The sequence below is a fragment of the Vulpes vulpes genome, chromosome 1 (assembly GCF_048418805.1).
Source record: "Vulpes vulpes isolate BD-2025 chromosome 1, VulVul3, whole genome shotgun sequence".
NCBI lineage: Eukaryota > Metazoa > Chordata > Mammalia > Carnivora > Canidae > Vulpes > Vulpes vulpes.
Window position 1 is genome coordinate 104,264,381 of NC_132780.1, and position 14,498 is coordinate 104,278,878.

Genomic DNA, 14,498 nt, shown 5'->3' on the forward strand with positions numbered 1-14,498 from the left:
GCCCACTTCTGGATTCTCTGTTCTGTTCCATTTATCTATGTGTCTGTTTTTGTGCCAGTACCACACTGTCTTGATGACCACAGCTTTGTAGTACAACCTGAAATCTGGCATTGTGATGTCCCCAGCTCTGGTTTTCTTTTTTAATATTCCCCTGGCTATTTGGGGTCTTTTCTGATTCCACACAAATCTTAAGATGATTTGTTCCAACTCTCTGAAGAAAGTCCATGGTATTTTGATAGGGATTGCATTAAATATGTAAATGGCCCTGGGTAGCATAGACATTTTCACAATATTAATTCTTCCAATCCATGAGCACGGAATATTTTTCCATCTCTTTGTGTCTTCTCAATTTCTTCCAGAAGTGTTCTGTAGTTTTTAGGGTATAGATCCTTTACCTCTTTGGTTAGGTTTATTCCTAGGTATCTTAGGCTTTTGGGTGCAATTGTAAATGGGATTGACTCCTTAATTTCTCTTTCTTCAGTCTCATTGTTAGTGTATAGAAATGCCACTGATTTCTGGGCATTGATTTTGTATCCTGCCACACTGCCGAGTTGCTGTATGAGTTCTAGCAATCTTGGGGTGGAGGCTTTTGGGTTTTCTATGTACAGTATCATGTCATCGGCGAAGAGGGAGAGTTTGACTTCTTCTTTGCCAATTTGAATGCCTTTTATTTCTTTTTTGTTGCCTGATTGCTGAGGCTAGGTCTTCTAGTGCTATGTTGAATAGCAGTGGTGAGAGTGGACATCCCTGTCTTGTTCCTGATCTTAGGGGAAAGGCCTCCAGTGTTTCCCCATTGAGAATGATATTTGCTGTGGGCTTTTCGTAGATGGCTTTTTTTTTTAATATATGATAGTCAAACAGAGAGAGAGAGAGAGAGAGGCAGAGACACAGGCAGAGGGAAAAGCAGGCTCCATGCACCGGGAGCCCGACGTGGGATTCGATCCCAGGTCTCCAGGATCATGCCCTGGGCCAAAGGCAGGCGCCAAACCACTGCGCCACCCGGGGTCCCTCCTAGATGGCTTTTAAGATGCTGAGGAATGTTCCCTCTATCCCTACACTCTGAAGAGTTTTGATCAGGAATAGATGCTGTATTTTGTCCAATGCTTTCTCTGCATTTATTGAGAGGATCACATGGTTCTTGTTTTTTCTCTTGCTGATATGATCAATCACATTGATTGCTTTACGAGTGTGGAACCAGCCTTGCATCCCGGGGATAAATCCCACTTGGTCATGGTGAATAATCTTCTTAATGTATTGTTGGATCCTATTGGCTTATTCCCACTCTTCCTCAATCTACACTCCTCTTTACTTTTCCGTAGCATTCACTCTAATGTGTTAATACATGCTTTTAAATATGTATATTTGATGGTAAAATGTCATATTGTTGTATGGGTGTACATTTTACAATTTATCTAAATGATGTGCTGAACTTCTCATTCTGTTTCTTTTCGCACTGAGCACTTTTTTTTGAGATATGCCTGTATGGCCTTGTGCATATGGAGTTCACTGCTTCTAAATGCTATGTAGCACATATGGTCATCGATTTTTCTCAGATACAGACACTGAGGTTGCTTCCTGCCCCCTGCTATCACAAATAATGCTAGGATGAATATACTTGTATATGTCTCTTACAGACCACATAAGACTGTCTTTCCATTCTTTACTCAGGAATGTAATCATGGGGTCATAGGGTATACACAACTTAATTTTACCACTTTCTAGAATAGCTATTACCAGTTTACACCTCACCTACATTTCACAAGAGACTTATTACCCTACATTCTTCACAATACTTAGTATTATACATCTTTCTAATAACTGCCATTCTAATGTGTGTGTAAAGTATTATCCCATCATTGTAATATGCCCTTCTAGGATGACTAGTGAGTTTGAGCATCTCTACATAGATTTGTTAGCTGTTCCCCCTTTATCTTTGTATATTGCCTGTTCTATGGATTTGAAAAATAAACATGCTTCATTAGTCATTGAATGATAGAACAAGCTTCTATTTCATTACTCTAAGAAATTATGGACAGTTAAAAGTTTACTTGTTCTTATTGCTGCTGTTGCTTTAAATACTGAACAACACTTTCAAATATATAATGAGCCCTCATTCACTAATGTTTTACAATATTATTCAAGACGGCACAATTCACAGTGAACCTATTTTGATCATGTGTGTTTTTGCAAAATCCTCTACAAAACATGTTTGTTGTGTTCTAGACTCCTGTTTCCTCAAGGCCAATGATTTGACTCATAGTCTTTCATCATACCTAAGAGAAAGTAAGTAAACTCTAATTTTCTTTTAAATTCTTCACCAACTTGTTATTACTCCATTAAAACATAAGATCCATCTCTTTAAAAACTTTTAAAACTACATTTAAAAGCAGAACTATCCACCTCAAATGGATTTGAAATAGAGGTTTTTCTTAAGGTCCATCTTGATATTAATTTCTGTTTATTTAAGCTTATTCTTGTTTTGCTCTGGCTTTGATTATTTGGGTTTTAGTCTCATTTTTGGTTTATAATACATTAGAAGTATTGATATAGGAATCCAGAGAATAATTAAGTGTTCTAGTTCCAAGACCCGCACTAATTTGCTGTTTGATCTGGGACAGATCTCTGAGTACTCTTCTGGGACTTGATTTTGTTATCTGAAAGATAAGGAAGTTGGACATGTGATCTCTATTCTAGCTGTAAAATTCTGAAATTCTGTTCACATGCTCAGAACTCAGACCATGGATATTTACTGCACAATCTGATTTCATCTTTTCAATATATATTGTGTGTAGCCAGTAATAAGCTAAAGATTATTCATATTAGGTAGTCACCTATTTGTGATTGACAACGAAATAATTTAGATATAGAGATTTAACATTCCTTTTTCAAACTCAAATCAGCTCTGATGACACTCAACTTGAGTTCATAAACCCTTCTCCACCTCATTCAGCAAGTATAAATATAGGTAATAGTAGAATCAACCTCACTGGATTGTGAGAACAGTGTTCATGTTTAATAAATGCTTGCTATTTTTTAAGGTCGTTTCCATTTTTATTTTGAGTGTTTCTTTAAAATTTTAACATTATTGAATCAGAGTTCTTTTCCTAGTCTTTGCCTTCAAGCATCAAACATAAATTATCAAAAATGTATTATTCCAGCCTTTTTTTTTACTTGGTCCTAAAACTAGTCACATTTAGCTACTTGGCATATTATGTGTTTTATGTTATAAGTTAATGATATTTCATTTTAATCTAATATCTAGAATAGCCAGAGAATAGAATCTGGACAGTACTTATTATATTTTACTTTAATTAAACACTAACAAAGAATAATTGAAGAATACTCAATTTTAGGGGCCCTATTTTCCTATATTTAGAGTAAAACTTTTCTTATGGTCTTTTTTCAGTCTGCCCTAAGTGGGTAAAACTTCGGAAAAACCATAATGAGAAGAAATCGGTTCTGATGCTGATCATCTGCAGCTCTGCTGTCCGGGCCTTGGAGCTCATTAGGTTAGACACTTCATCTATTTGTTTAGTAAGCATTTTCTGAGTAACTGATATGTGTCAAGCTGATGTGTTCTATGCTAGAGATGGAACAATGAATAAAACAGACAGAATCCCTTCTGTCATGGAACTTACTTTCTAGTGAGGGAGGTAGGCAACGAACAAGTAAATATACATTACAATGTCAGATAATGTTGAGTTATATAAGAAAAAATAAAGTATGGCAAAGGGATAGAGGGGGTTGAGGGGTTACTTTTAAAAGAGTTGTCACAGTAAGCTTCTCTAAGGAGATTGACATTGAGCAGAGACATGAACAAAGTGAAGGAGAATGCCAAGCAGATATCTAGAAGAAAAGCATTCCAGATAGACTGGACAGTAAGCACAAAAAGGCCCTGAGATGTGATGCTTTTGGAAGATTTTGAGCCGAGGAGTCCTATGATCTGAATAATCATTCAAAAGGATCACTTTTCTCTGCTGTGTGGAGAACACACGTTGTAGAGGGCAAGAGTAAAAGCAATGAAATAATATAACTGATTGGAAAAAATAATGGAAGAAAAGATCTAATTTAAAAGGATAACAAAAAAAAAATAGAACAAGTAATAAACTTACCAAAATCTATATAAAGAATTACATAAGTAACTCAGATTTTTTTTTTAAGAGGGAGTGAGGGCAGAGGGAGAAAAAGAGAGAGAATCTTAGGCAGGTTCCATGCCCAGCACAGAGCCTAATGTGGGCCTCAATCTCACAACCCTGAGATCTCAACCCGAGCCGAAATCAAGAGCTGAATGCTTAACCCAGTGAGCCACATAAGTGCTCTGTGATTCAGAAGATCTTGAACAAAAGGGCATACCATGTTGTTGAATAGGAAGGGTCGATATAGAGGCACCTGGGTGGCTCAGTTGGTTAACTCTCTGTCTTCAGCTCAGGTCATGGTCCCAAGGTGCTAGGATCAAGCCCCTCATTAGGCTTCCTGCTCAGTGGAGAGTCCGTTCCTCTCTCTCCCTCCGCCACTGCCCCTGCTTGTACTTGTTTGTGCTCTCTCTCTTTAAAAAGGTGGGGAGGGAAGAGTCAATATTGTAAAGATGTCTGTTTTATCTAGAATAATCTATAAATTTCACAGATTCCCAATATAACCCCAATAGAATTTGGTTTTCTAGCCAGATAAGCTAAAGTTCAAATTCTTAAAAGAAGCTAAGCTCATAAGAGAAAATCCAGAAGAAAAGTGGCTGGAGAAACTCTGATAAAGAGTATTAGAGGATACTATGCCTGTAATATTATCAGATTACCAATAGATATATATTACCAAGTCTCACTTACTAAAACAGTATGGAACTGGCATATGCATGCCAGATCACACCAGGGGAACGGAATTGGAAGTCCAGAAGTAGGCCCATATGCCTATGAAAACCTAACATATGGCAAAGGTGACAAATCAGTAGGGAAAGATGGATTATTTAATAAATGGTGTTGGAACAACTGGGTAGCCATCTGGAAAAGTAAAGTTGGATCCCTATCTCACTTCTTATACCAAGGTAAATTCAAATAGACTGAAATTTTTAATATAAAAATTATGTTTTAAAGATAATTTGTCAGTGCTTTACTAAGTGCTTTCACATACCCTTTCATTTAGTTTAGTTTTTGTAGGAAAAAAGAAAATGCTTCCACTGGACCAGTGGTAACATTGAGCTTTCAGAGAAGAGACATCAGAATAAAATGGAATTTACTAATGGAACTAGCCCTCTTCCAGATCCAGGCTCTGCACCAGGCTTTGACAGGAGACAAAACAAAGGAAAATCCAAGTCCTGGAGAAAATAAATTAAGGTTCAAATGTAGACTCTCAGTAGTTATTTAGCATCTATTTTTCTAAACAAACTAATCTGATTACAAATTTAGAAAAGTAGTTTTTAAATTCTTCAAAATCTCCTTTCCCCATGAGGCACACACATTAAATTGTATCACACAGAATAAAAACAAAAGTGTTCCATGCAACTATTTCCTCTCTAAACACAATTGATCTTCAAGACTCCAACTGTTTTTGGGTAGCTGTACTTGCTGGTTCTGAAATCATAGTAGTTCACATTGACTTTTCAGTGTTTTAAAAACTACCACCACAGAACTCATTTCAGTTCAAATATTAATGGCAAAGAGGTTGGCCTGGGGATGGCCTCTTAAAAACAAGCTGTCACATTGATTTGAGCTTTCACTATACATAAATACCTTTCCAAAGGGCATAAAAGCACTATGTTGTCACACTTCATTTACCAATTCTGTGTTCTTCTGTGTCTTTGGTAATATTATGATCCACTTCAAGGTTAGGTGATTTGCAAAAAGGGATTTCTGAGCTAGCACAACAAGCCCTATTCATAAATACTAATGGTAAATAATTCTAACTTTTGTAAGAGTATCTTTTCTTTTGAGGACCATGAATTAATGTTAAATATGTCCCCTAAAATGTCATCCTACTTAGATAAAAGTAGGAGATTGCTCTGATTGAAATACATAAGGCTTTCTTCTTCTCTCAGAGTTTAAAAATAAATTCCCTGCCAGGGATCTGAAATCAGAAATCCTATATTACAGATGAAGGGCAGATACATATGTTTCAGTTATCAAGGAAACTTGAGTAGAGTTAACCTTGTGTATGAAAAGTCAAAGCCAACCCAGATACGTGCCTGAATTAAAGGCTTTCTCACTTTCCTTCCAGAGATGGGCTGACCTGAAAATCTCAGAAGTTTTTGCGTCTGTGTATATATAAACATGCACATGCTCTCAGTTATACACATAAATACACATACTCTCTTTAAAGCAAGACATAAAACTTAAGTAGTCAAAGTGGCCCTCAATGAGTAAGTTTTCTTAGGCATTGATCTTTTTTTTTTTCCTTAGGTCGATGACAGCATTCAGAGGAGACAGCAAAGTTATGAAATTATTTGCAAAACACATAAAGGTAAGCAAGGCCCTGTGGGTCCTGATGGGGAATGTAAGTTATCTAAGGGCCACTCCTTGGTTTTTCTTATCTCCTTAGCAAGTGTTTTCTTTGATGCCTCCTTATATAACATATTTAACAGCTGTTCTGGTGTTCTTTACATTCCCTGCCTCTGCATGCCCACCTGCCCCAACAATAGTTGCTTCTCCTCTGTGCTCCACAACTCCTGCCTAGGAGCTGAGGTTTGACCCCTGGGTTCTTTGAAGATGTACCAATTTTACAGAGCGATGCTTTTCTGTCTGATGTTAATTAACCTTCTTTGCACTGGAAGTTGGGCCTAAACAAAGGTAGCCCCATTTACTTTTTTACTTCCTTAACTTTTAAATAAAGCGCCTATGATCACTTTCTAATGACTCTTCTTTTCTTTCAACTCTTCCATCTTGGAAAAATAGGTCCAGGAGCAGGTAAAGCTGCTGGAGAAGCGTGTTGTACACCTGGGTGTCGGAACACCAGGGAGGATTAAAGAACTCATTAAACAAGGTATGAAGAGAGGCATTGATATGCCTACTCAGAACTGGGAGTTTCCCTTAACCCCATGTGAATTTAAGAAACTGCATTTGTAATGTAGTGAAACCAGACTTCTGTGTTAATTTGGGAGTTGGAAATAGTCTTTTGTCAGTAAAGCTGGCCAGCATAAGTATAATGCAGTAGGGAATAGTAAGGATTGTGGCAAACTGCAGTTCCAGTTGCTTTTTAAGCAAGTTAGTGGATCCACAATTCATTCCACCAATTTGCAACCTCTAGAATTTGTAGAGCTGGATGAGTTGAGTATTTCCCTCTTAATTAATTGAATCTTAGTTTCCCAAGACTCCTATTTCAGTTGAAGGCTTTTGTATAAAACATGTTGAAACAAAAATGCAGTTTCTATGGATGAAATATAGGTATCCTAGAATATTTCTCCCAGATGCATTTCTCTTTTAGTACTTTACCCAAAAAGTATTCCAGACAGCATCCACCAGCGGGTTTTTATAATTTCTTGGCTCTCTCAAAGTCAGTAGCCTAAAACCTGTTAATCTGCTGATGATCTTATTACCTATTTTACCTGCCAGACCATTAAAGATTTCTTTTCAATAATCATTTCCAAATTACTTATTTAATACACTAATAGAACTTTGTTTTGTAACTGGAGCTTTTCCTAGATTTTTTTATATATCTAAAAGAAATGTGTTCATCAATGTAATAGCTCAGTATAGAATTGGTCATTTGCCAAGAAGCAAACAAAAGCTTAAAATACTAATGTTTCCTTCCAGATGAAAATCATCCAGGGTTAAATGAACCCACTATATACAAAAGTCTGCAATTACAAAGAAGTAACAAACTTGGCAGCCCCAGACAAGGAAAGGAAATATTTTTTGAGTTCGTACTTGCACTGGTGCTACGCTAAACACTCCTAGGTATCTCATTAAATATTCATGGCACCCTTGCAGTCTAGCATTTTTATTTCTGAATAAAACTCTGATGCTCTGAAGGGTTAAGTGGCTCTCCCATAGTCTCTAGTCTCTCAGTCTAGGCCTTCCTAGTTCCACAGCTTTTCCCTCTCAAGGAGCTCCTGATCCTTGAAGAAATAAATATACATGGAAGGAGATTTACAACATGAGGCAGTATATGCCAAGGGCCAAATGAGCATTTCCAAGTCCTATAGGGGTTGAAATTTATGGAGGTTGAATCTGTATGGAAGGCTTTGCAGAGACATAACGGTCTTTAACTGATCTCAGAAGTATGAGGATTGAAATAGGATCTTTGAAGTATGGAGATATGAGAAAAGCAATCAAGAATGGTGAAACTGCTGAATCAGAAGAGCATGCAGATACATATAATTGAGATACAGGGATCCCTGGGTGGCGCAGCGGTTTGGCGCCGGCCTTTGGCCCAGGGAGCGATCCTGGAGACCCAGGATCGAATCCCACATCAGGCTCCCGGTGCATGGAGCCTGCTTCTCCCTCTGCCTGTGTCTCTGCCCCTCTCTCTCTCTCTCTCTGTGACTATCATAAATAAATAAAAATTAAAAAAAAAAATAATTGAGATACAGCGTTGAGGTTAAAGCCCCTCTTATGGATTCAGACCTTCAGAGTCAAATCCCAGATCCAGCAACTGGCCAGTTACTTAACCTTTCCAAATCTGTTTCTGCAGTCAAATGATAGGGATAGTGGTAGTATCTTCCTCAAAGGATTGGTATAATAATAAAATGCCAATAAAAAGTTTGCCGCAATAAGTTTTACACCCTAAGAAATCCAGCGCTAGGGATGCCTGAGTGGCTCAGCGGTTGAGCGCCTGCCTCCCTTCGGCACAGAATGATCCTGGAGTCCTGGGATTGAGTCCCGCGTCGGGCTCCCTGCATGGAGCCTGCTTCTCACTCTGCCTGTGTCTATGCCTCTCTCTGTGTATGTCTCATGAATAAATAAATAAAATCTTTTTTAAAAATCCAATGCTAATTTTTATTGTTTATGAAAGAGACCAACTTTCTTGTTTGAAAACTTCATGGGCTTTAGTAGCCAGTGATTCAATTGGAAAGAAAGTCAGAGTGTGGAGGGAGGACCTTGAACACTAAGCTGAAGAGTTGGGGTTTTTGCCTTAGGGACATGAGAGGGCATTGAAGTGAAGGGACAGATGAGATGTGCTCATAGCAAATCTGCAAGACACAGAGTTGGAAGAGATTGGCTGGGTAGCAGGTGGACCTTGCCTCTCCCACAGCTCTTAGCTAAAGATTCACCTCATCCCTGCCTAGAATCCAGGTGGTTCTTTGTGTGTCTCTAGGCCACCCATGAATAAGGTCACTCTTCTCCATATTAAAAAAGAGAAAGGGAGAGAGAGGGAACAAAGCTGTATAGATTGTTGAAATTTGATTTTCATAGAGTTGTGAGGTCTCAGTGGAGAGATTTAATAATGGAGATTTTCTAACAATCAGAGCTTTTTAACAATGCAAAAAGGTATAGAAAAGAAAATAAATCACTTTAGAGATAATCACTTGTTAGTTAATATTGAATATATTTCCTTTAGTCTTTTTTCTATGCATTTATATATTTAGTTTTATAAGTGGAGATCAAACTGTATATCATAATTTTTTAACTTGTGTTTTCTACCTAACATATCTTAGGAAGATTTTCGTTGTCATGAAAATTTTAATTTTTCATTTTTAATGGCTATGTAATATTCTACATAATATTCTACTTGTTTTTTACAGTTTTATTGAGACATAATTGACATATAACATTGTATTAGTCCAGTGTGTACAATATGACTTTATACATATATAGTGAAACGATTACCACAATAAGTTTAGTTAACATCAGTCACCTTGAATAGTTATAAATTTTTTTTCTTATGATGAGAACTCTTAAGATCTCCTCTCTTACTACATTTCAAATGCACAATACAGTCTTAACTGTAGTCACTGTGGTGTACATTACATCCCCAGAACTTATTTACCTTACAAATGGAAGTTTTTACCTTTTGAACACTTTCGCCCATTTTCCCCCACAACCCCCACCATTGACAACCACCAATGTGTTCTCTGTATCTATAAGTTAGGTTTCTTAGATACCACATATAAGTGAGATGATACAGTATTTGTCCTTCTCTGTCGGACTTATTTCACTTAGTGTAATGTTCCCAGGATTCATCCCTATTTTCACAAATGACGGGATTTCCTTCCTTTATATGGCTGAATAGTATTTCTCTGTGTGTGTGTGTGTGTGTGTGTGTGTGTGTGTGTGTGTGACATTTTCTTCATTCATTTGTTGATGGATCCTGCGGGTTGTTTCTGTGTCTTGGCTATTATAAATAATGCTGCAGTAACACAGGGATGCAGATATCTTTTTGAGCTAGTGAGTTTGTTTCCTTTGAGTATATACCCAGAAGTGGAATTGCTAGATCATACAGTAGTTCTGTTATCAATTTCCTCCCTACTACTTTCCGTAGCAGCTGCACCAATTTACATTCTTACCAACAGTACACAATAGGTCACTTTTCTTCATATCCTCTCCAACACTTATTATTTCTTGTGGGTTTTTCTGGCAATAACCATCCTAACGGGTGTGAGGTAATATTTCATTGTGGTTTAAAATTGCTCTTCCCTGATAATCAGTGATGCTGAGCACCTTTTCATGTACTTGTTGGCTATTTGAATGTCTTCATTGGAAAGATATCTATTCATTTCCTCTGACTTTTAATTCAGATTTGTGTTTTTTGCTACTGATTTGCAGAAGTTCTTTATGTATTTTGGATATTTATCCCAAGTTATATTGTTTTTTTTTAGCAATTCAATTATGGTAGGATAACTGGATTATTTCTAATTTTTTGCTAATATAAATAATACTGCAATGATCATCTTTGCAAGTAACTATAAGTTTCTCTCTCTCTTTTTTAAAATTTTGTTTTTAAGTCCTCTCTACACCTAATGTGGGTTTTGAACTTACAACCCCAAGATTAAGAGTCATATACTTTCTGACTGAGCCAGTCTGGCACCCCATTAACTATATTTAAGTTTCTAATGTATTTATTGGGCTATGTCATGGAAAGAAAATTATTTTACCAAATAACAAACATTTTAAAGCTCCTATTAGATAATGCTCAAGTAACTTCATGATAGGTTGTACCTTTTTGCTCTCCCATTAACAGTAAAATATTTTTAAGGGAAAACTACCAACCCACTGTCCTTCTCAATTTATCGTTTTTAATTTCGCAGAAAGAATTTTAAATAAGAGGTATTACGGGGGCACCTAGGTGGCTCAGTTGGTTAAGCTTCCAACTCTTGACTTAGGCTCAGGTCTTAATCTCAGGGTTACAGATCAAGCCCTGTGTTAGGGCATGCTCAGCACAGAGGCTGCTTGAGCTTCTGTCTGCCTCTGCCCTTCCCCCCAGCTGGGCGCTTGGGCAAGCGTTCTCTCTCTCTCTCTCTCTCTCTCTCAAATAAATAAATAAAATATTTAAATAAATAAGAGGCATTATAATTATAAAAAGAATGAGGGGCGCCTGCGTGGCTCAGTCAGTTAAGCAACTGCCTTCAGCTGAGGTCATTATCTCGGGGTCCTGGGATCAAGCCCCATGTTGGTCTCTCTGCTCAGTGGGGAGCCTATTCTTCCTCTTCCTCTGCTGCTCCCCTGCTTGTGCGCGCTCTCTCTCTCTCTCTCTCTCTGTCTGTCAAATAAATAAAATCTTTAAAGAAGAAGAGGAAGAAAAAGGAAAAGTCTCTTAGGCAGAAGGGGAAATACTGAAATAATCACAGAGAGAAGTTGAGGGGAAGTGCTGCAGAATCAAGAAAGGCTTTGGTTATGTTTCCACATGTAACAGGAAACAGATTGGGGCAATAGGAAGAACATGGGGAGTGGGAAAAACTAACCCAACTCTGAGACCTCTGAGGAACAGACAATCCCTGAGGTCCCCTCCAGGGCCACATTCCATAACCATCTCTAGGTAGATAAGAAGATAGTAGAAATGGAGTCCTTAAGTGGTTTACTAGCCTTCTCAAATAACAGACTTTGAATAAAAGTTATTCATATTTACTTCCTTTTCTGTCTAAAATTAACCACTGAGCCCCAGCCTCATCCTCTGTCCATTCACCTCCTCATAATCATTCACATTACACTGGACTCAGCTCCTCTGAAGGCCCACTACCCAAACTGCACTTCACCCTCCAGGCTTCAGGAGATGGAGGCTTGGGATTGATTCTTTGCCAGCACTTGAGCAATTGACAAACTTAGCAGCTTCTCTGCTTCCCTCAGAATCAGTGATAAGATTATAAGGAAAGCAATCTCAGGGTGCTGCATTTGTTTTCCATCAGGAAAGCGTTGGCTGCATTCAGTGTGTAGAGATTAGTTGCTGGGGGAGAGGACAGCAAATGAGGCAAAGAGCAACGAGGAGACTAAAAATTAATTTGAATAAACTTCTGTCATGAGGTCTTTGCTGTAACAACTCTCTGTGTTTCTTTTAGGTGGCCTTAATTTGAACCCCTTAAAGTTCCTGGTTTTTGACTGGAACTGGAGAGATCAGAAGTTGAGGAGGATGATGGACATTCCCGAGGTACTGTGTACAATTGCCTTTAATTTTTTTTTCTTCAACTTGAACTTGAGTTCAAACACAGTAATAAAGTCATTGACATGAGGAGCCAGCACATTCTGGCCATTGAAATAATTTCTAGCTTTTAACTCTGAAGTAACTACAATTATAGAGTCCATCTCACTCCCTTAGACCTCACTGTATCCTTTCCATGTGTTTTATAGGAATCAGCTTTGTTTCTTCATTAAATGACCAATGGCCTCCACCCCACTGGGGGCCACATCTATGCTGTACCTTTGAGAAACAGGAAGACCTGGAGGACTTGCCCATTTTTTGTGCCTTGCTTTAGAGACATAGCCATCTTTGTCTTTCATTCTTATAAATGCATGAGGAAGCAGGGGCATAAACTTGCCTCATGGCCCACATCTCCCTCACCCAAAACTCACTTAAGATAGAGGGCTATTTTGTTTTTTGGGGGGTGGGAAATTATTTTGATGTCTCAGTGGATTAAAACTGATTGAATGCCTTTGTGGCCACAGCATTAGCTTATTGTATACTTATGAAAGTAATCCACTGTCATTAAAATGTGAAAAATGTATTTGCCACCTACTATGTATCATGGGGCTAATTTTTCATTCTAGCCTGCTGTTTAGAAGTATCTGTTGGGGAGAAGAGGGTTTGTGCAATAATAAAAATGGCTGCCAATCACCAATTAACCATGGCAGTAACTATCAGAGAGATTTGGAATTAATCCTCCAAACATGCTGAGTAAATTAATTTACCATATAAAACTATATCCCCAGAATGACCAACCTGATTATGATTGATCAGTACAAGTTAAAAGACAGTTTTTTCAGACACACACACACACACACACACATACACACACACACACACCCTGAGCCCTGAACTGATTTTTTAAAACTAGTTTAACAAATTCGATGTTAGCACATAAGGCCATAGTTGATTATTTCAATTGTAATGTGAAATCTGAGTAATCCACTCTAAGTTTTCTAATTATAATAATAATGAGAAATTGTGTCAAAAGAAACTTTGTCATCCATAGTTATTTGTATTATGTTGATGTCATCATTATCAGCTATCCTATATTGAAATATATGTGCAATCTAGCCATACTTTGGGTATTTTGAAACCCCTTTGTATAAGATTTCTTTCATGAGATTTTATTTTGAATGGTTACAAGAGGGCCCTCTAATGAAACTGATGTTTTATTTAGTACCTCTTCCTTTACTTAAGTAAATACTTTAATTCTGCATAAAATGTAGTTTAGGATTTTTGCCCTCCTTGATTCTGGCCATGACAGCTACACAATTACCAGGAAGTCCAGATGGCTGAATTTATTCACCAAGACCATCTTTGCTTGATCCTAACTTTTTTTTTTTTCCTTTTCTCTCATTTAGATAAGAAAGGAGGTTTTTGAACTTCTGGAAATGGGAGTCCTCAGTCTGTGCAAATCAGAATCTTTGAAGCTGGGCCTTTTCTAAGTCTGGGTTCGAATGAAAATTTCAGCTTTTATGCTGGGATTTTCATCTCATTTAATAGCTCTGGAATATTGCAAGGACTCAGTAAATATCAGCTATTGTTTTATTATGTTAACTGCATCACCAAATGAATCACTAGAAATTTTTGGTGGAGATTCTTTGACAAAAATAAAGCTGTCCTTCGCCAACTTCTCTGTATAATAAAGTATCACCAGCCTGTATATGATTTTTGTTGAGCAGACTGAGTTTTTCCTTCAGCAGCTGGCCTCTAATGTTACCATGCAGAAGGAAGGAGCAGCTGGGCAACCTTAGCCAAGCCACTTCCCTCTCTGAGCCTTGGTTTCATCAGCTGCAAAATGAGAATGGTACCTCTTAGGATTGTTGAGGCATCTGTGTGATGGTGCTCATGGAACAGTTTTCTAAACTAAAGCCTGGTCCCAGTGCAAAGGGTGGCAGTGGTGATAGAAGCAGTTGCAAATATATGTAACACTTTACAAATGCATGAAAGACAACAAC

General features: G+C 37.7%; 1 protein-coding gene across 6 annotated transcripts in view; it reads left to right on the forward strand.

Moving 5' to 3' along the window:
- CMSS1 (cms1 ribosomal small subunit homolog) overlaps positions 1-14,208 on the forward strand; it is a 383,859-nt gene extending 369,651 nt beyond the window's left edge. For all 6 annotated transcript variants that reach the window (XM_025989926.2, XM_072721611.1, XM_072721616.1 and 3 more), the window contains 6 exons: positions 2,224-2,283; positions 3,407-3,509; positions 6,387-6,447; positions 6,879-6,966; positions 12,416-12,504; positions 13,902-14,208. In XM_025989926.2, coding sequence (XP_025845711.1) covers positions 2,224-2,283; positions 3,407-3,509; positions 6,387-6,447; positions 6,879-6,966; positions 12,416-12,504; positions 13,902-13,985 — 485 coding nt within the window. In that variant the 3' untranslated portion in view covers positions 13,986-14,208. The remainder of the gene's footprint in view (positions 1-2,223; positions 2,284-3,406; positions 3,510-6,386; positions 6,448-6,878; positions 6,967-12,415; positions 12,505-13,901) is intronic.
- The last annotated feature ends 290 nt before the right edge of the window (positions 14,209-14,498 follow it).